Source organism: Balaenoptera musculus, chromosome 5, assembly GCF_009873245.2.
Source record: "Balaenoptera musculus isolate JJ_BM4_2016_0621 chromosome 5, mBalMus1.pri.v3, whole genome shotgun sequence".
In the NCBI taxonomy this organism is placed as follows: Eukaryota; Metazoa; Chordata; class Mammalia; order Artiodactyla; family Balaenopteridae; genus Balaenoptera; species Balaenoptera musculus.
The window spans coordinates 34474547-34496485 of NC_045789.1; the positions used below are offsets into that span (position 1 = coordinate 34474547).

Consider the following 21939-nt stretch of genomic DNA (forward strand, 5'->3'; position numbering starts at 1 on the left):
TGCATTAATTTTGGTTACCATGGTTTAATTAAATAATATATGTCCCCAACAACACAGCTCAGATTTCTGTCACCACAGTATATTAACTGTAGTTGTATGAAGTACAAACTTCACTGCTAGCACTTAAGTTCAAAAATCACCATGTGAATAATGATGCATATCATGATTATTGAGTAATCACGTCACTTTCAAAGTCTCTTGGTGATTGGTCACTGTATCTGTTATTCATTTCATACACAGACAGCAAATCATGTGGTTGTGTTATCACCTTGTCTCCTGGTCATAAACCCATGTGGCATTTTACAGAAGTGGATAATCAAAAGGGAATGGGTGAACAAAGATAGAACTGCAGCAAAGAAATGAAAAGTGATAACAGAAATTCAAATCAAACCTAAACGGGGGATGGGGGCGGATTCCCTGGTGGCGCAGTGGTTAAGAATCCGCCTGCCAATGCAGGGGACACGGATTCGAGCCCTGGTCTGGGAAGATCCCACAAGCCGCGGAACAGCTAAGCCCGTGCGCCACAACTACTGAGCCTGTGCTCTAGAGCCAGCAAGCCACAACTACTGAAGCCCGTGCGCCTGGAGCCCATGCTCTGCAACAAGAGAAACCACCACAATGAGAAGCCCGTGCACCGCAATGAAAAGTAGCCCCTGCTCACTGCAACTAGAGGAAGCCCGCATGCAGCAACGAAGACCCAACTCAGCCCCCGCCCCCCCCCCAAAAAAACCTAAATGGGGGACTTCCCCTGGGGGCACAGTGGTTAAGAATCCACTTGCCAAAGCAGGGGACACGGGTTCAAGCCTTGGTCCAGGAAGATCCCACATGCCGAGGAGCAACTAAACCCATGTGCTACAACTACTGAGCCTGTGCTCTAGAGCCCAGAAGCCACAACTACTGAGCCCACGTGCTGCAACTACTGAAGCCCGCGCGCCTAGAGCCCACGCTCTGTAACAAGAGAAGTGACCACAATGAGAAGCTCGTGCTCGGCAACGAAGAGTAGGCCCTGCTTGCTGCATCTAGAGAAAGCCCGTGCACAGCAGCGAAGACCCAACGCAGCCAAAAATAAATAAATAAATTTATTTAAAAAAAAAAAAAGACCCCAACAAAACCTAAATGGGACTTCCCTGGCTGGTGGTCCAGTGGTTAAGACTTCGAAATTCCACTGCAGGGGGCGTGGGTTTAATCCCTGGTAGGGGAACTAAGATCCATGTGCCCCGCGGTGTGACCAAAAGAAAAATAAACCTAAACGGAGTTGTGGAAGAAATAACCGACCCACAGGCATGTTGACACTGCCACTGTTTGAGAGACTCTAGATGTGAGCCAGAAGAACTTAGTGAAGGCTAACTTAACAACATAAGCAAGGAAAGAGTTTTTTAAAGTTTTGACGAGAGTTTTTGAAGGTCATGGAATAATCAGTTTTGCCCATTAACCACTTTGCACGGTTTCTCCTCGCTTGGTCATTTTTATGATTTTGATCTTGCACTGTCATGGAGAGTGAAGACTGCGTGTACATAAAGTGCTTAGAACAATCCCTGGCACATAGTAAGTGCTCGAGAAATGTTTGCTATTGTAATTATTAGTGGTAGCACTAATTAGTTGTAAAGATGATTGTAGTAGGGGAGAGGGATGGCCAGCTTAACTGAGTGCCTAAAAATATGTATCTGGGTATCTCGCCCATATTACCTCGTCTAATTGTCGTAGTACTCTGGGGTAATTTTGACCCTCTTTTTACAGCTGAGCTAACAGGAGCTAGAAAGTTTTTAAGTACTTACCCAGGATCACATAGCCACTAAATATTGATAGGAAAGTAGTATTCAAATGAGGTCATCTGAATTATCTTTCCAGGTCTTTCATGTTTCTAGTAATAGTTGATACTTGATGAGACTATCACAAACTTTAAAAAGTGATTTTAGAGTCTTTGCTGTTGGTAAACATTTTTAAAGTTTGCCATACAAAATTCAAAAGGTGATTTCACGGGGAGCTCTAATTAGGGTGAAGAAAGCAAGAATCAATCTTTCAGCTTACTTGTATTTGCTATTATGTTATTGTGCTTTTATTTTATGTTTATTCATTTTTGTTTGTCCTCATAATGATTAGCAGTGAGATCCTTAAAATTTTTTTTTAAATTATGTCATAGCTTTGCTTATAACAAATCATTGGAGTGGGTACTTTTTTTTTTTTTAACAGGCCAATTCAAAGAAATGTCCCTGGTAAAACTAATGTTAATTAGTTTTCTCTTTTGGAATAGACATATCTCCACTGGATTATCCAACAAGAAGTTTGCCTTTGATCTTTTTGGTCTTGCTAATGAAAAACTCTAGATGTTAAGTGTACATTGGTTTTACCACTTTTTTTTAATGTTTTTATCAAATATTGGATATAAAAGAGTATTGATACAATATGTATAAGGTATAAAGAATAATTATACACATAAAAGGCATACAGATTGGAAAGGAAGAGGTAAAACTATCTCCATTTGCAGACATCATAACCTTGTATATAGAAAATCCTGAGGAATCCACACACAAAAAAACCTTTTAAAAATAATAAGTTCAGCATAGTTGAAGGATAGAAGAGCAATATACAAAGCTCAATTTTTTTTCTATACTCTAGGAATAAATAATCCAAAAATAAATTTAAGAAAACAATTGCATTTACAGTAGCATCAAAAATAAGAAAATACTCAGGAATATGTGCAAAACTTGTACCCTAAGAACTATAGAACATTGAGGAAAGAAGTTAAAAAAGATCTAAATAAATGGAAGGACATCTCACGTTCATGGATCAGAAGACTTAATTTGTTAAGATGGGAGTCTCCCTAAATTGATCAGATTCAACATAGTCTCTATCAAAATCCCAGCTGGCTTTTTTTTGTAGAAATTGACAAACTGATCATATGTAAATGGCTCACTCCCTCATTTTGTTCAGAATTCTGCCCACATCTTACCTCTTCAGAGAGACCTTCCCTGAATATCCCATCTAAAGTAGCACCCTTTGCCTGTCACTCTGTATCCCTCTTATCCTGCCTTAAAAAAATAAACAAACACACTTACAACTTATTACAGTTTACCCTTGAACAATGGGTTGGGTGCCCACCCTCCCCACAGTCAAATTTTTGTGTAACTTTTCCTTTGGCCCTCCTTATCCACGATTCGGCATCTGAGGAGTCAACCACCTCGGATCTTGTAGTACTGTAGTACAAGCATATTTATTGAAAAAAATTGGCATATAAGGGGATGCAGTTCAAACCTGTGTTTTTCAAGGATCAACTGTACTTACTATAGCACTTCTTATTACCTGAGATACGTTTATTTACTGTCCGTCTCCTCCTTTCCCTATACCTCACATGAGTCTGATGGGCAGAGACCATCGGTTTCCTACAGTGCTTATCTGTAGTGTCTAGAGGAGTGGCTGTCATAACTTGGTGCTCATTAAATGTTGATTCAATAAATCCTTTATGTTCCAGAGCTCAAGCAGTACTTTCTCTTTTCCTATTCGATTTTCATGGACTTAGTCCCTATTGTGAATTCCTCTGATACTTACTGTCTTTACTTTGGCACCAAGTTCAACTTTTATATTAATGTTTGTGTATCTTGTCTCTCCCGTGAGGCAAGTACTGTACCTTATGTTATCTTTTTCTTTGCCCAGCAAGTCTAACATAGTAAGAATAAGCAGATACTCATTAAATTAAATTTTAAAATAAGCCTATTGCTGTATCAACTTCTTAATCTATATGGTGTTATCATAAGTCCTTTAGTTTATTCAACAAATACATTTATTTATTCATCCAACAAATATTTATTGAATATAATAAATAAATTATATTTAGTTGTCACTAGCTACTTAATGATAACTGCTGTGAGAAAAATAAAACAGGGTAAGCAGAATAGGGAGTTCCAGTGTGAAGGCTGCAGGAGTTTCATATGATAACTGTACATTATATGTGGTGGAATAGAGTATTAAGAAAGCATTTCAAAGATGTTTATCTTTTAGTGCATCGCTAACTTGTCATTGTTGTGAAAAACCAGTAGGATCCATTCATAGACTCTGATTATGAAAATTGAGTAATTCCTCATATCCAAGCCAGAGTACAGAAAGAGGACCTCTGTGTTTCGTGGCTTTTTCTCTTTTCTTTTACTATAAGACTGAAGGTCAAATATTATATTTATTACCATTAAAAGCTAAATTGCAGTTAGGTTGGCTAATATAATATAATTTATATTATAGGTTGGTTTAATATAAATCTAAATAACAAGAAATTTTCTTTACCTCAACCTTTATCTCACCCTGACTGAAGTGAGAGAAGCCCTGTTTACCTAGCTAACCTGGAAATCAAAGGGAAGTTTAATTTTGCAAATGAATGATTTGTTTATACTGAACATTAGCCAGGCTCATCATGATTATATTAGACATCAGTGAGGTTTTTAATATTACACTTGACTTTTTAATTTTAATTCTACTCTTTAAAATGATTTTCCTGACATATCAGTAGATTAGAAATTTGAAATTGAATTTTAGTATCTGCCTGATGCTTAGTTCTAAAATGATGAAAGTATTTTGTATTTGATATACACTGTATCTCTTAATAGCAGATCTTGCTGAGTTTGCTGCTGATTATACATCATTACAGAACACTGTGACAGCATAGGGAATACTACATAGTAGAGAGAAAAAATAGTTTAAGGTGGATTAAAAGGACATAGTTATGCTGAAATGTTATGTGATGTGAGATTTTTTTACAAGATTTTCTCTTTTATTTAAATGTTGCTAAGGATTTGAAGCGTTCATTACCAGCTGGACTTGGTCTCTCAGAAACCCAAATCACATCTCATGGCTTTGAAAGTACCAAAGAGGGGGTTACTGAAGCAGGAGCATTTCAAGGTAAGGAACCCATTATTTTTAAAGATGGCTGGGGTGGAGCCTTTATTAATAAAGTATGAGGGTTGAGCCCTTTAATTCCATGATAAAACACTGATTATAAACATAATCCTTTTTCTCTTCAATTTAAATAATTTAAGAATTGTTTTAGTAGTCATCTCTATATAAATAGATCAATGTGCATAATTGCACTGATTATTACTTAAGAATTGGTTTTAAAATACTGAGATAAAAACTCAAAAAATATGTCAAGAATGCATATTTAAATTATTTTAGGGGTAACCACAAAATTTATAGGTCAATATTGATTTGTATAAATACGTATGTCCTGTTTCATAGCAATTAGGAAAATGAAACTTTTATTTTCTTACTATACATGCTGTGTAGGAGGTCTCCAAGACCACCCTCAGATTCAGTAATTTCCTAAGAGGACTAACAGGACTCAGTCTATAGTCATACTCCAGGCTATGATTATTACAGCAAAAGTATACTGAGCACAGTTAGCAAAGGCAAAGGATGCCTGAGGCGAAGTCTAGGGAAACTGGGCATAAGCTTGCAAGGATCTTTTCCCGGTTCCATCACACAGGACATGCTTAATTCCCCCAGCAGAGCTGTGACAACAAATGTGAAATGTTGCTAATGAGGGAAGGTAATTAGAGCCTCAATGCCCAGAGTTTTTACTGGAGATTGCTTGCTCACATAGGCACCCTCTGTGAGCATGTGCCCAGATTCCAGACTCCCAGAAGGAAAGCGTAAACCACATTGTTTGTATAAACAGTTTAGGCATAGTGAGCAAGTCTTACCATTTTGGGAATGGAGGGAATCACCCCAAAATTAAAGTTCTCAGATGCCAGCCAAGGGCCAATCTTCTGTAAGCTGGTCTTTTTAAGGATAAGTAGTTAGACCTACTATGTTAGCTCTTTTCTGCACACATCCCATGTATATATGTCTATTTTTAATATAAAGAAAAATGCTTCAGGGCTTCCCTGGTGGCGCAGTGGTTGAGAATCTGCCTGCCAATGCAGGGGACACGGGTTTGAGCCCTGGTCTAGGAAGATCCCACATGCCGCGGAGCAACTAGGCCCGTGAGCCACAACTACTGAGCCTGCGTGTCTGGAGCCTGTGCTCCGCAACAAGAGACGCCGTGATAGTGAGAGGCCCGCGCACCGCGATGAAGAGTGGCCCCCGCTCGCCGCAACTAGAGAAAGTCCTCACACAGAAAAGAAGACCCAACACAGCCAAAAATAAAAATAAATTAATTAATTTTTTAAAAAAAGAAAGAAAATGCTTCCTTTTTTAATGCTCTTGCCTATAATAACATTTTTTAGGTATTCTTTCATTTTCACACAAGTGAAAGAAAGTAAAATCATGTGGAAATTTGGACGTGAAAATGGATCGTTTTCTCGACAGAGCTGTAGTTAAAGTAGTAATAGTTGATGTTCAATGAAGAATTTTAATTTTAATATTGCATTATAATTTCACAAAATAAAGATATCTCCATGCCTTTGTAATCCTTAGCCCTCTTGCAGATAATAGTATTCTATATTTTTATTATACTAATGGCCAATACTTTAGTCAGAAACAACTTATATTTTGGGACTTCCCTGGTGGTCCAGTGGTTAAGACTCTGCGATCCCAATGCAGGGGGGCCTGGGTTCGATCCCTGGTCGGGGAACTAGATCCCACATGCTGCAACTAAAGATCCCACACGCAGCAAAGAAGAGCCCATGTGCTACAGCTAAGACCCAACACAGCCAAATAAATAAATAAATATTTATTTTAAAACCTGTATTTTGAAATATATTCTTTGTTAAATGGATCCTGGAAATAGGCATTTAGGATAACCCAGTATAATATCCTCTGCTCTAGGCTGTAAAATGAGTGGGCTACCTACTGACATTATTTTTTTTCATTTTTCATTCTTATGTTCAGAAAAATAAAGGTATAGAAAGGGAGCATACGTGTCAGTATCTCCGTAGTCATTGCATAGCATTGTGGTGTTATTCTCTAGGGGATAACCTTGAATTTGAAAAGGTTGACTGATTGCCTAAAATTATGAGTGCTTAAAGATATAAGGCTTACTTTGCATAATGTGACAACATTTTTGGGCCAGTCACCAATTTCCAAATTTAAATGTCAACATAGAATAAAAAAAAAAAAACTTTTACAATTAAGATATTTTAAGTATTTTCAGTGAAATTATTTAGCTGATGTTTGGTTTTATTCTTTCCCCCTTAATCAGAATAGTATTATACAGTAATCGAAATCAGCTGGCCATTGTAACCTGCTGTGCATGAGCATGAAAATGCCAGTCACTTTCACTTGCTTATAGATCTATCTTAATCCTTCAAATTGGAATAAAAAATGTTTCATGATAATGGCGGTAATTTATGTCTCTTTGAATTGACTTTGTAAAACACTTTTTAACACAAACTGCGTTGTTAATCAGTATATGAAAAAGATAATCATTCTGCCATACTCAGATTAGTTGAGCATTTATTGGAAAGTTGTAGTTGTTTTAAGTGCCCTTGTTTTTGTTTTGTTTTGTTTTTTATAAATTTATTTATTTTATTTATTTATTTTTGGCTGCGTTGGGTCTGTTGCTGCACACGGGCTTTCTCTACTTGCGGCGAGCAGGGGCTACTCTTCGTTGCGGTGTGCAGGCTTCTCATTGTGGTGGCTTCTCTTGTTGCAGAGCACGAGCTGTAGGCACACGGGCTCAGTAGTTGTGGCTCGCGGGCTCTAGAGCGCAGGCTCAGTAGTTGTGGTGCATGGGCTTAGTTGCTCCACAGCATGTGGGATCTTCCCAATGCAGGGCTCAAACCCGTGTCCCCTGCATTGGCAGGCGGATTCTTAACCACTGCGCCACCAGGGAAGCCTTAAGTGCCCTGGTTTGAAGACATACATAGATAAATTGGAATGAACATGATTTTCTCATGTTTAAAATTTAGGAAATAGGTCTTATGAAAAAATATTAGGAGTTGGGGCTATGTTAGCTCTCTGGAGAAGTGACTGAATGATAACTTTAAATGACTCTATTACCATTTACTTTTCTATCTCTAGAGCAAATTTAGAAGAAATGATACTTAAATTCAGCCTAACAACAAGAAATACTGAAATCTGCCCAGCAAATACATTGTAGAATCAATAATAGTAGAAATCATGAATAAATCAACTCATAAGAGTGAAGTATACTTGGTATCTGAGTTTTGTTTTAATGGGGTTTTGATCATTGCATACACATATTCATATTCCTAGATTTCTGCTGTTGAGAGAAAACAGAGCTAACTTCCCAAATTTAGTCAATTAGCAAAAGCATAGAGTTTTAAGAATTATTTTTTGTTGGAATGATTTACTTATTTATTGTGAATGATTTTAGTAACTAATTTAGTCTAAATTAGTGGTTTAAAGGGTTGAAGATACAGAGAATAATTACCCTTGAGCAAACAGTTGAAGGTACACACTTACCTCAGCACCATGTCTTTTGCTACTTTAGTTTGGAAAGTTCTGTATCATTTGTTACATATATTATACATATCTCTTGTTATGTCATGGGATTATCTCTTATGTAAGATTAATTAACAGTAATAACCAGAACAACAGAGCTCTGTTCCTAGGATCATCAAGAAATGGAACTACAGTAGTCATCTTTTATTTAACACTTCCTTATACAATAGAAACCCTTGTTCCTTGGATAGTAGAGATAGTCTTTGTTTAAAATGGTGATTGAACTGGATAACGTTAAATGCCTTCCAACTCAACAAGTAATTTGATTCGTGTTTTCTGTATTGAATTTAGTAATGGAGACATTATGGTGTGGATTTGGAACATCTGAGTCTCTAATAAGAAGCTGTTTTAACCTCTCTGCACCTCATTTCTCCTGTAGTTTTATGTCAGACTAGTTGATTTCCGTTGTCCCTTCCAGTTTTCTTGTTTTGTTTTTTTGTTTGTTTGTTTTGGCCGAGTGGCATGTGGGATCTTAGTTCCCTGACCAGGGATTGAACCCGTGCCCTCTGCATTGGGAGCGCACAGTCTTAACCACTGGACCACCAAGGAATTCCCCTTCCAGTTTTAAATTTTATGGCTCAACGGATTTTTTTTTTTTTAAAAGACAGGTATCTCTCACTTTGAAAGGTAGCACCAACCTATTTAGGTCTATTGCATGTTTGGATTTTAACATTAGATCCAGTCCAGATTAAGGTTTTCATATTATTAAACCTGGTGGCTGTTTCTGATCAGAACTTAGTATATCTGGGATATGAGAAAGTTGACGTTGATTCTTATTAGAAAATTTTAATTATAAATTTTGATACATTATGTGTTTTCTAGAGAACTGGGAAAGAGTGTAGTTGAAATAAAATTATCTTATAAACATTAAAATATACTCAGCCAAATGTGGAAGGATGTTAATAATTTTTTCAACTTCTTTTTAATTATCACTTCCCTAAAGATTTATAGCCTTTAGAATTTAAAGAAATCAGTTGAAGCTAATTTTCTTTAGTTTAATGCCAGACTGTTTTCTTAGTTTAATGCTGGCCATTAGCAACAATGTTGGATAGTCAGTTTTTCTTACTTTATAGGTAACTAAGGCTCAGAGACCTTAAGTAATTTGCCAGGGTGTTACTGACAAATTACTGATACTAAAATATTGATACTATGTGGTTAAATAGAGCCAGAATTTCAAACCCAGAGTTAGAATTTAAAACTCAGTTGTGTTTCACTCAAAAATTGTGTCATTTCCTCTGGTTCTCAAACTTAGTTGTGTTTGAGAATAGCCTAAGTAGCTTTTAAAAAACTACAGTTGCCTAATGTGCAGCATGGTGACTATGGTTAATAATAACGTATACCTGAAATCTGCTAATAGATCTCAAGTATTTTCACCACACACACAAAAGAGGTAACTATGTGAGGTGATGGATGTAATCATTTCACAATGTATACATATATCAAAACATCACTTTGTACACCTTAAATATATGCAATTTTTATTTACCTAATAAATAAATGAAAACCAAAAATCAATCGAATAAAAAAGCTAAAACTGTCAAAAAAAGAAAAAAAAGCCCTACAGATATCTGTTTCACTGATAATCAGTAGATTTTATGGAATGTCTCAGGTATGTTTTAAAAGCTTCAGAAGTAATGCTTATGATTAATCGGAACAACACTCTATGTTAGCACTTCTCAAGCTTCAAAATACATGCAGATCACCTGAGGATCTTGTGAAAATGCAGATTCTGGTTCAGTACATCTGTGGCAGGGCCTGAGTTTTGCATTTCTGGTGAGCTCCCAGGTGACATAATTGATGGAGACCCCTTGCATCCATACTATGAGTAGCAGTGACCTACACTATGTGATATTTGATTTATGATATGAAAATTTTGGCTACAGTTTCTGTGAAGGCTGTGATTAATTCACATTTCTATGAATTTTAATTATAAATTTGATACAGTGTTACGTGCCTTTGGATTTCTACTTGAAGAGCTTTCCTCCCTGTGTTAAAGTAGCAAGTGATAAAATATTTACTTAAGCTTTAAATCATTCAGCTATGGGACTTTAATCACATTCTGTTAATTGATTTGGAAACTAAGAACTCAGTCTGGTAGCATCCATTTATTATTAGTCCATTTCTGCAAGAAAACAAGTATATTAATTCTAGCTTTTAATCCTAGTTTTTGACTATCTTAAAGAAAATGTCAGTACACCTATATTCAAAATGTAAGTATGTGGAAGAAGAAAAGGATTTTCACAGTGAAATGTCTGCCCTTTTCAGGTTCCCCAGCACCACCACTGCCATCTGTTATGTCTCCTGGCAGGGTGGCAGCTAGTCGACTGGCTCAACAAGGAAGTGATTTAATTGTTCCTGCAGGTATTCACTGCACTGATTGGATAAAGCCCTTCTTGCTACTGCTGAAACTAAACTAATTCACTCAGTTTCTTATCACTTGCTTTATATTCTTAGGTGTGTGTTATTCTGGCTTTTTTGGTGGCTGCTTTTTTTTTTTTTTTTTAACAATAGGGAAAATCATCTTTCTAGCCATAGCTTATCTTTCTGGCTTTTCAAAGTTTATTAGGCTCTATTTCAAACCCGAAATTTAATTTACCTTAACAATTACAAAACACTGTAAAATTTGATTCATTTTAAATCATCCTCTCTTTGCTCTGGAAAATGTTGGTTTACTTATTTGATCCTAAAGTGCTCTGCACTTTAATATTGCTGGACTATAAAAGCAGGGAAAAAATAAACTTTGTATTTCTTTTTACATGAAATGTTAATATTTTATATTTTGTTTCTGTGAGAATTTTGTAAATTCTTAAATGTGCTTGATTTTGTATGCTGTTCTCTTCCTTAGATTGTGGTAAAGCTGTGATAAAGGCTGGGCTGGCTAGAGGAGTGAGAAAAGAGATTTTTGCTGACTGTAACCTTTTACAGCCATTTTATAAAACATTTTCTCTTGTCTTCTTTTCATTGTTATTTTTAAATTATTATGAAGTTTCTATCCCAAGTCATTAGCATCATAAATGTTTATTAAATATTTTCTTCTGTGAAAAATATTTTACTATTAGGAACTATATAGTTGTAGAGTTGCTTTTATGTCATAATTTCTTGATTGTTGGAGTAATGCATTATCAGGGCTTTATACTGCCTGTATTAATTATGGCTTTTTTGGGAGATGGGGGGTCTCTTGAGAAAAAATGAAGTACAATGTAGGTCTTGTTATAACACAGCCTCTTATACTAGTGGTAAGATATTTTTAATGACTATTTAAAATTATAGTGTTTTTAAATCCTACAAAATTACAGTAACATTCTATTGCTGCTCTCTTCTATGTAGTATAGTGAAAGGAGATCACTGTGAAGAGTGCGTGGCCTTTCAGATTTTCACTGACAGTTTTTTTTAGAATCATTAGGTTATAAGATTAATTGTGGAAATTTTATTTTTCTTGAAGTAAACAGCAATGTATTTAGAGAAGAAGGCCGGTTTGTTTTTAAGAAGATGGACAAACCTCAGAAATATATTTTTTTAAGTGTTAGGAAATTATCCTCAAAATGATTCCAGGAAGTTCTAGTCCTTCACTTTGTGGGAACTTTTTTATTTCTTTAAATGCATAAGTAGTTTAATTTGAACAGCATCAGTGTTTTGTTTTCTTTCTACTTGTCTTTATCTGGTTTGCATTTTTATCTTTTGTTCTGATCTTACAGGTGGCCAGAGAACGCAGACAAAAAGTGGACCAGTTATTCTAGCAGATGAAACTAAAAATCCTGCAATGGAAAAGTTAGAACTTGTTAGAAAATGGAGTCTAAATACCTACAAGGTTTGTAATTTTTTTTTTTTAATGTTTCCACCCTATCTGGCTCTAAGAATTTTCATTTGTATGTTATTCAAATTATTATTTTGCAATTATATGAATATATAGGAGAGAATAATGCTATTTAAACATAAATATACGATTAGAAAAATGAAGTATTTTGTCTTATTGATCTTGGCATAAATGTATTTTAAAAAGTCAGTAGCAAGAGTTTAAAAAAAAACTACTAAAGTTCTTACTAATTGACAGATAACACATAGTTGAAGAAGAAATACAGTGCCTGGGAGGGAGCACATTTAGCTGTATACAGAGCTGCTCTAGATATGTTTCTCACAACCTGCAGCTTTTTGATGCTTTATAGCAGCTGAATGTCAAGAGAGATGTATTAGTTTTCCAAAGTTTGGAATTCTCTGATTTATTGTAATAACTAAGCACTAACTGTACACACAGCAAATGAGTTGGACTTCAAAAGTTTATTGTTGTTAGTTGTATTGTTTCAGAGTAATTGTTGGTTATTTTTTTTATGTTCTTATAAAACAAATAAGCAAATTATTTAATCTGTACTATATTTGATGTATTACAAATAGGTAAGCCCCAAATCCACTTAGTACCTTCAAATCTTAACAGGGACAAGACGGTAGAATTCATAGAATAGTTAAGTGGGTGAAAGCCCTAGCAGTTCAAGTTAGAGCATTAGCCTTAACACTGGCTGTATTTGTGAATTGGTAGTGGGCCTAGTGGTTTGTAAGTCAGGAATTGTCTGTATTTTTATACAGGAGTCTCTTATGTGTCTTCTTTTTTTTTTTTTTTTCTTCAATGGAAGGCTTTTTTTTTTTTTTTTTTTTAAAGGAACTCCTTTATTTATTTATTTATTTATTTTTGGCTGTGTTGGGTCTTTGTTTCTGTGCCAGGGCTTTCTGTAGCTGCGGCAAGCGGGGGCCACTCTTCATCGCAGTGCGCGGGCCTCTCATTATCGCGGCCTCTCTTGTTGCGGAGCACAGGCTCCAGACGCGCAGGCTCAGTAGTTGTGGCTCACGGGCCTAGTTGCTCCGCGGCATGTGGGATCCTCCCAGAACCATGGCTCGAACCCGCGTCCCCTGCATTGGCAGGCGGATTCTTAACCACTGCGCCACCAGGGAAGCCCTCTTATGTGTCTTCTAAAGAGTAATACAAAAGCGAATTTATTCTTTCAGTTAGTATTTTTAAAGTATGGTCTGCAGTTTTCTACAAAAGTACAGGTATTCTTAAGATGGTAAAAGCGCCCTGAAACTGCTACATGAATCTTTTCCAAAAAATTATTTAGTTCATGTCAGTGTAGAACGGAGAAATGCCAGTGGTAGCCATCAAAAAGGCATCAGTGGACGCCTGCGAAACTGTTCTCACTCAGGACGTTCTATTTACTCATTGCCCCTTTTGTTCTCAAGGACGTGGACTCTCTCATTCCATGTATTGTTTTTCCCTTTGTATTCCCTCATATCACAACAGTTCACCCAAATATTCAAACGTCTACTTCATCTTCTCGCTGAATCTGCGTACCTAGTTAATTATTAAATGGATTCTGCCTCTTTAATATTCTTTGACTTTATCCCCTCGTCTCCATCTCACCCTTCACAGCCACATGATTACTCTCTCACATTACTGTAGTAGCTTCTTGACAAATTCTCTTAGCCTACATATTCTGCTCTGCCTGACATGGTTCATTCTTGCTTAAACTCCTTCACTCGCTCCCCATTGTCTTTAGAACAGCATGAATCTGACCCCATCTACCTTTCCAACTTCATCTCCTGCTGCTCCTCTCTTCACCCAGGGATCCAGTGATCCATACCAGATTATCCAGATATTTCCTAAACAAGCTGTGCTTTCTCACACCTCTACTACTTTGTTCATGGGGCTGTATTTGCCTACTGCTTGGAATTCCCCTTCATGCTCCCTTTCATTCCACTTGTTTATCTTTCATGCCAGACTGAGCTTCATTCATTTATTTATTAAATTCTGTTCAGCCATTCCTTTGTTCATTTATTCCTGAAATTTGACTCTAACCATTGGTATTCTCTATCCACACATTTGGAGCCTAAAGAATACGGGCCTTATTTCTGAACTAAATCCTAGTAACTTTACAATTTACCAAATTAAATTTTTCTCATTTTAGCCTTCCTCTCTTATGTCATTTAATTTGTGTTTTCCTTGTTCTTTATCTTTTTTTTTTTCCTACATGTGTGTGTTTGTCATGTATTTCTTTTCTTCTGTCTTTTACCTCTTCAGTAATCTGAGTTGAATCATTAAGATTCCAGTTATCTCTACATTAACATACCACATTCAGACTTTTCTGTTAATAAAAATGACCAGTCTTCATAATGTGTACACATGGCGTAGTACTATGTGAAAGAGTTATTCTCTTCAGAGTGATCACTTTATTTTTAACTGAAAATTTTTTTTCATCAGAAAAGTTTGGATATCTCAGTCTAAGTCAAAAGAGAGAAAGTCCTAGCTTACATGATTTTATGAAGTTTGTAGCCCAGTGTGTCTGGGCTGACATAGGACTCTCTATTCTTGTGGCTTTTTGACCTTTTTGGTCCAAATTGTGAGCTGATATAGGACATTCGCTGTCATTTGGATAATCCTTCAAGTATTGATTCTGATTTGGGTGAATTAGGACTTTGCTTGTTACCCATCTTACTCTTGAGGACCTTGATTCTGGCTATGACTTTGATCCTTTCTTTCTTAGACTTCAGTTCTTACATGATTTCTAACTTTAATTTCTTCTGTCTGTTTCTGTTCTCTAGCAAACACTTTAAGGCTTTTCCTAAAAGAGAATATTAACACCTCCTTTATTGGTTGTTAATTTTGGCTCCAAGAGCAGTCTGGTGATTAAAACCAAATATGTAATAGGAGTGATTTTAAGTTTAGGCCTTGAACCTATCTTCTTAAATATCATTATTATTATTATTATTAATTTATTTACTCATTTATAGCTGGGTCTTCATTGCTGAGCGCAGGCTTTTTCTGGTTGCAGCGAGCAAGGGCTACACTTCGTTAGCATGCACGGGCTTCTCATTGCGGTGGCTTCTCTTCTTGTGGAGCCACAGGCTCTAGGTGCGCGGGCTTCAGTAGTTGTGGCACGCAAGCTTCAGCAGTAGTGGCTCGCGGGCTCTAGGGCGCAGACTCAGTAGTTTTGGCGCATGGACTTAGTTGTTCTGAAGCATGTGAGATCTTCCCGGACTAGGGCTTGAACCCATGTCCCCTGCATTGGCAGGCAGATTCTTAACCACTGCACCACCAGGGGAGTCCCTTAAATATTATTTTAATCTACCTGATTTTATTCACACAGTTTGAATACAAAATTTATTTATTTTCTTATTTATTCTCATCTGCAGGAATAGTTGTGAATAATGAACTCTGGTTTATCATTTTTGTTTGTTTTGTATTTTCCTAGTATAGAATAGGGTACTTTTAGAAGTCCATCTTATTTTTTTAAGAATAATCTCACTTTCAGCATTCAGACCTGTTTGGCATCTTTTCCAACCACTAAATGTTTTTTAAAAATGTTTTAAGAATGTGCCACCAGTATTCACACCTTTATCAAGTAAATATTTGTTGTCTTAAAGCCAGTATCTTTTAAACTTTCATTCCTGTTTTTCTTATCATATTACCTTATTTATTTACTTCTTGACCTGTCTCCCCTGTTCAATTTCTAGTTATTTCCTTTTATGCTCCCTTTTCCCCTATCCTTCACTCTTAATAACTCTTTTAATGTAATATCTATCAGTTGCTGCCATGAAATTATTCTTTTCCTTGTACTTAAATTGTTTTATTCCTTTTTTTTTTTTTGCATTATACAAAAGCTCTTGGTGCTATTTAAATACTAGTAGTACCCAGTGACTATCTTGTAAATTCATGACCTATACGGTGGTGATTTACGGTATTTTATACACTATTTATCATTATATTATCTTCCCCCAAGTAGGAGATCTATGTAGAGCAATAATTTACTTTTGCTTCTTCCTGCCCCTTTAATTTTGTTCCATTTGTCCTATTATTTTCAAAATGAATTCTTTTTTTTTCTTTACATCTTTATTGGAGTATAATTGCTTTACATTGTTGTGTTAGTTTCTGCTGTATAACAAAGTGAATCAGCAGTACATATACATATATCCCCATATCCCCTCCCTCTTGCGTCTCCCTCCCACCCCTCTAGGTGGTCACAAAGCACCGAGCTCATCTCCCTGTGCTATGCGGCTGCTTCCCACTAGCTATCTGTCTTACATTTGGTAGTGTATATATGTCAATGCCGCTCTCTCACTTTGTCCCAGCTTACCCGTACCCCTCCCCGTGTCCTCAAGTCCATTCTCTACGTCTGCATCTTTATTCCTATCCTGCCCCTAGGTTCTTCAGAACCTTTTTTTTTTTTTAGATTCCATATATATGTGTTAGCATACAGTATTTGTTTTTCTCTTTCTGACTTACTTCACTCTGTATGACAGACTCTAGGTCCATCCACCTCACTACAAATAACTCAATTTCGTTTCTTTTTATGGCTAAGTAATATTCCATTGTATATATGTGCCACATCTTCTTTGCCCATTCATCTGTCAGTGGACACTTAGGTTGCTTCCATGTCCTGGCTGTTGTAAAGAGAGCTACAATGAACATTGTGGTACATGACTCTTCTTGAATTATGGTTTTCTCAGGGTATATGCCCAGTACTGGGATTGCTGGGTCATATGGTAGTTCTATTTTTAGTTTTTTAAGGAACCTCCATACTGTTCTCCATAGTGGCTGTATCAGTATACATTCCCACCAACAGTGCAAGAGGGTTCCCTTTTCTCCACACCCTCTCCAGCATTTATTATTTGTAGATTTTTTGATGATGGCCATTCTGACCAGTGTGAGGTGATACATCATTGTAGTTTTCATTTGCATTTCTCTATGATTAGTGATGTTGAGCATCTTTTCATGTGTTTGTTGGCAATCTGTATATCTTTGGAGAAATGTCTATTTAGGTCTTCTGCCCATTTTTGGATTGGGTTGTTTGTTTTTTTGATATTGAGCTGCATGAGCTGCTTGTATATTTTGGAGATTAATCCTTTGTCAGTTGCTTCGTTTGCAAGTATTTTCTCCCATTCTGAGGGTTGTCGTTTCGTCTTGTTTATGGTTTCCTTTGCTGTGCAAAAGCTTTGAAGTTTCATTAGGTCCCATTTGTTTATTTTTGTTTTTATTTCCATTTCTCTAGGAGGTGGGTCAAAAAGGATCTTGCTGTGATTTATGTCATAGAGTGTTCTGCCTATGTTTTCCTCTAAGAGTTTTACAGTGTCTGGCCTTACATTTAGGTCTTTAATCCATTTTGAGTTTATTTTTGTGTATGGTGGTAGGGAGTGTTCTAATTTCATTCTTTTACATGTAGCTGTCCAGTTTTCCCAGCACCACTTATTGAAGAGGCTGTCTTTTCTCCATTGTATATTCTTGCCTCTTTTATCAAAGATAAGGTGACCATAAGTATGTGGGTTTATCTCTGGGCTTTTTATCCTGTTCCATTGATCTATGTTTCTGTTTTTGTGCCAGTACCATATTGTCTTGATTACTGTAGCTTTGTAGTATAGTCTGAAGTCAGGGAGCCTGATTCCTCCAGCTCCGTTTTTCTTTCTCAAAATTGCTTTGGCTCTTCAGGGTCTTTAGTGTTTCCATACAAATTGTGAAATTTTTTGTTCTAGTTCTGTGAAAAATGCCATTGGTAGTTTGATAGGGATTGCATTGAATCTGTAGATTGCTTTGGGTAGTATAGTCATTTTCGCAATGTTGATTCTTCCAATCCAAGAACATGGTATATCTCTCTATCTGTTTGTATCATCTTTAATTTCTTTCATCAGTGTCTTATAGTTTTCTACATACAGGTTTTTTGTCTCCTTAGGTTGGTTTATTCCTAGGTATTTTATTCTTTTTGTTGCAATGGTAAATGGGAGTGTTTCCTTAATTTCTCTTTCGGATTTCTCATCATTAGTGTATAGGAATGCACGAGATTTCTGTGCATAAATTTTGTATCCTGCTACTTTACCAAATTCATTGATTAGCTTTAGTAGTTTTCTGGTAGCATCTTTAGGATTCTCTATGTATAGTATGTTATCTGCAAGCAGTGACAGTTTAGTAAAACTTCTTTTCCAATTTGGATTCCTTTTATTTCTTTTTCGTCTCTGACTACTGTGGCTAAAACTTCCAAAACTATGTTGAATAATAGGGCTGAGAGTGAACAACCTTGTCTTGTTCCTGATCTTAGAGGAAATGGTTTCAGTTTTTCACCACTGAGAACAGTGTTGGCTGTGGGTGTGTCATATATGGCCTTTATTATGTTGAGGTAAGTTCCCTCTATGCCTACTTTCTGGAGGGTTTTTATCATAAATGGGTGTTGAATTTTGGCAAAAGCTTTTTCTGCATCTATTGAGATTATCATATGTTTTTTTTTTTTTTTTTTTTTATCATATGGTTTTTATCCTTCAATTTGTTTAATGTGGTGTATCATATTGATTGATTTGCATATACTGAAGAATCCTTGCATTCCTGGGATAGACCCCACTTGATCATGGTATATGATCCTTTTAATGTGCTGCTGGATTCTGTTTGCTAGTATTTTGTTGAAGATTTTTGCATCTTTGTTCATCAGTGATGTTGGCCTGTATTTTTCTTTTTTTGTGACATCTTTGTCTGGTTTTGGTATTTGGGTGATGGTGGCCTTGTAGAATGAGTATGGGAGTATTCCTCCCTCTTCTATATTTTGCAAGAGTTTGAAAACGATAGGTGTTAGCTCTTCTCTAAGTGTTTGATAGAATTCACCTGTGAAGCCATCTGGTCCTGTACTTTTGTTTCCTGGAAGATTTTTCATCACAGTTTCAATTTCATTACTTGTGATTGGTCTGTTCATATTTTCTCTTTCTTCCTGCTTCAGTCTCGGAAGGTTGTGCTTTTCTAAGAATTTGTCCATTTCTTCCAGGTTGTCCATTTTATTGGCATATAGCTGCTTGTAGTAATCTCTTATGATCCTTTGTATTTCTGCAGTGTCAGTTGTTACTTCTCCTTTTTCATTTCTAATTCTGTTGATTTGAGTCGTCTCCCTTTTTTTCTTGATGAGTCTGGCTAATAGTTTATCAATTTTGTTTATCTTCTCAAAGAACCAGATTTTAATTTTATTGATCTTTGCTATTGTTTACTTCATTTATTTCTGCTCTGCTCTTTATGATTTCTTTCCTTCTGCTAACTTTGGGGGTTTTTTGTTCTTTCTCTAATTGCTTTACATTGAAGGTTAGGTTGTTTATTTGAGATTTTTCTTGTTTCTTGAGGTAGGATTGTATTGCTATAAGCTTCCCTCTTAGAACTGCTTTTGCTGCATCCCATAGGTTTTGGGCCGTTGTGTTTTCATTGTCATTTGTTTCTAGGTAATTTTTGATTTCCTCTTTGATTTCTTCAGTGATCGCTTGGTTATTTAGTAGTGTATTGTTTAGCCTCCATGTGTTTGTATTTTTTACAGTTTTTTTCCTGTAATTGTTATCTAGTCTCATAGTGTTGTGGTCAGAAAAGATACTTGATATGATTTCAGTTTTCTTAAATTTACCAAGGCTTGATTTGTGACCCAAGATATTCTCTATCCTGGAGAATGTTCCATGAGCACAAGAAGAAAGTGTTTCTTGTTGTTTTTGGATGGAATGTCCTATAAATATCAATTAAGTCCATGTTGTTTAATGTGTCATTTAAAGCTTGTGTTTCCTTATTTATTTTCATTTTGGATGATCTGTCCATTGGTGAAAGTGGGGTGTTAAAGTCCCCTACTATGATTGTGTTACTGTCGATTTCCCCTTTTATGGCTGTTAGCATTTGCCTTATGTATTGAGGGACTCTTATGTTGGGTGCACAAATATTTACAATTGCTATATCTTCTTCTTGGATTGATCCCTTGATCATTACGTAGTGTCTTTGTCTCTTTTAATAGTCTTTATTTTAAAGTCTATTTTGTCTGATATGAGAATTACTACTCCAGCTTTCTTTTGATTTCCATTTGCATGGAATATCTTTTTCCATCCCCTCACTTTCAGTCTGTATGTCTCCCTAGGTCTGAAGTGGTTCTCTTGTAGACAGCATATATACGGCTCTTGTTTTTGTATCCATTCAGCCAGTCTGTGTCTTTTGGTTGTAACATTTAATCCATTTACATTTAAGGTAGTTATCGATATGTATGTTCCTATTACCATTTTCTTAATTGTTTGGGGTTTGTTATTGTAGGTCTTTTCCTTCTCTTGTGTTTTCTGCCTGGAGACGTTCCTTTAGCATTTGTTGTAGAGCTGGTTTGGTGGTGCTGAATTCTCTTAGCTTTTGCTTGTCTGTAACAGTTTTAATTTCTCCGTGAAATCTGAATGAGATCCTTGCTGGGTAGAGTAATCTTGGTTGTAGGTTTTTCACTTTCATCACTTTAAATATGTCCTGCCACTCCCTTCTGGCTTGCAGAGTTTCTGCTGAAAGATCAGCTGTTAACCTTATGGGGATTCCCTTGTATATTATTTGTTGCTTTTCTCTTGCTGCTTTTAATATTTTTTTTGTATTTAATTTTTGATAGTTTGATTCCTATGTGTCTTGGCGTGTTTCTTCTTGGATTTACCCTGTATGGGACTCTCTGTGCTTCCTGAACTTGATTGACTATTTCCTTTCCTATATTAGGGAAGTTTTCAAGTATAATCTCTTCAAATATTTTCGCAGTCCCTTTCTTTTTCTCTTCTTCTTCTGAAACCCCTATAAGCCAAATGTTGGTGCGTTTAATGTTATCCCAGAGGTCTCTGAGACTGTCCTCAATTCTTTTCATTCTTTTTTCTTTGTTCTGCTCTTTGGTAGTTATTTCCACTATTTTATCTTCCAGGTCACTTACCCGTTCTTCTGCCTCAGTTACTCTCCATTGATTCCTTCTAGAGAATTTTTAATTTCATTTATTGGTTTGTTCATCATTGTTTGTTTGCTCTTTAGTTCTTCTAGGTCCTTGTTAAATGTTTCTTGTATTTTCTCCATTCTATTTCCAAGATTTTTGATCATCTTTACTATTATTACTCTGAATTCTTATTCAGGTAGACAGCCTATTTCCTCTTCATTTGTTTGGTCTGGTGGATTTTTACCTTGCTCCTTCATCTGCTTGTGTTTCTCTGTCTTCTCATTTTGCTTAACTTACTGTGTTTGGGGTCTCCTTTTTGCAGCCTGCAGGTTCCCGTTGTTTTTGGTGTCTGCCCCCAGTGGGTAAGGTTGATTCAGTGAGTTGTGTAGGCTTCATGGTGGAGGGGACTGGTGCCTGTGTTCTGGTGGTTGGGGCTAGATCTTGTCTTTCTGGTGGGCAGGATCATGTCCAGTGGTATGTTTTCAGTGTCTGTGAACTTACGATTTTAGGCAGCCTCTCTGCTAATGGGTGGGGTTGTGTTCCTGTCTTGTTAGTTGTTTGGCATGGGGTTCCCAGCACAGGAGCTTGCTGGTCATTGAGTGGAGGTGGGTCTTAACATTGAGACGGAGTTCTCTGGGAAAGCTCTTGCCAATTGATATTACCTGGGCCCTGGAGGTCTCTGGTGGTCCAATTTCCTGAGCTCGGCTTTCCCACCTCAGAGGCTCAGGCTTGACACCCGGCTGGAGCACCAAGACCCTGTCAGCTGCACGGCTCTTCCTGGGAATTCCCTAGCCATCCAGTGGTTAGGACTCCGAGCTTTCACTGCCGAGGGTACGGCTTCGATCCCTGGTCG

At 36.6% G+C, this 21939-nt stretch overlaps 1 protein-coding gene across 6 annotated transcripts in view; it reads left to right on the forward strand.

The window, feature by feature from the left end:
• Window positions 1–21939, forward strand: part of ARFIP1 (ADP ribosylation factor interacting protein 1) — a 131757-nt gene that overhangs the window by 54074 nt on the left and 55744 nt on the right. For 4 of the 6 annotated variants that reach the window (XM_036853551.1, XM_036853546.1, XM_036853548.1 and 1 more), the window contains 3 exons: window positions 4776–4884; window positions 10654–10749; window positions 12084–12196. In XM_036853551.1, coding sequence (XP_036709446.1) covers window positions 4776–4884; window positions 10654–10749; window positions 12084–12196 — 318 coding nt within the window. The remainder of the gene's footprint in view (window positions 1–4775; window positions 4885–10653; window positions 10750–12083; window positions 12197–21939) is intronic. The other 2 variants (XM_036853550.1, XM_036853549.1) reach the window with 1 other exon arrangement.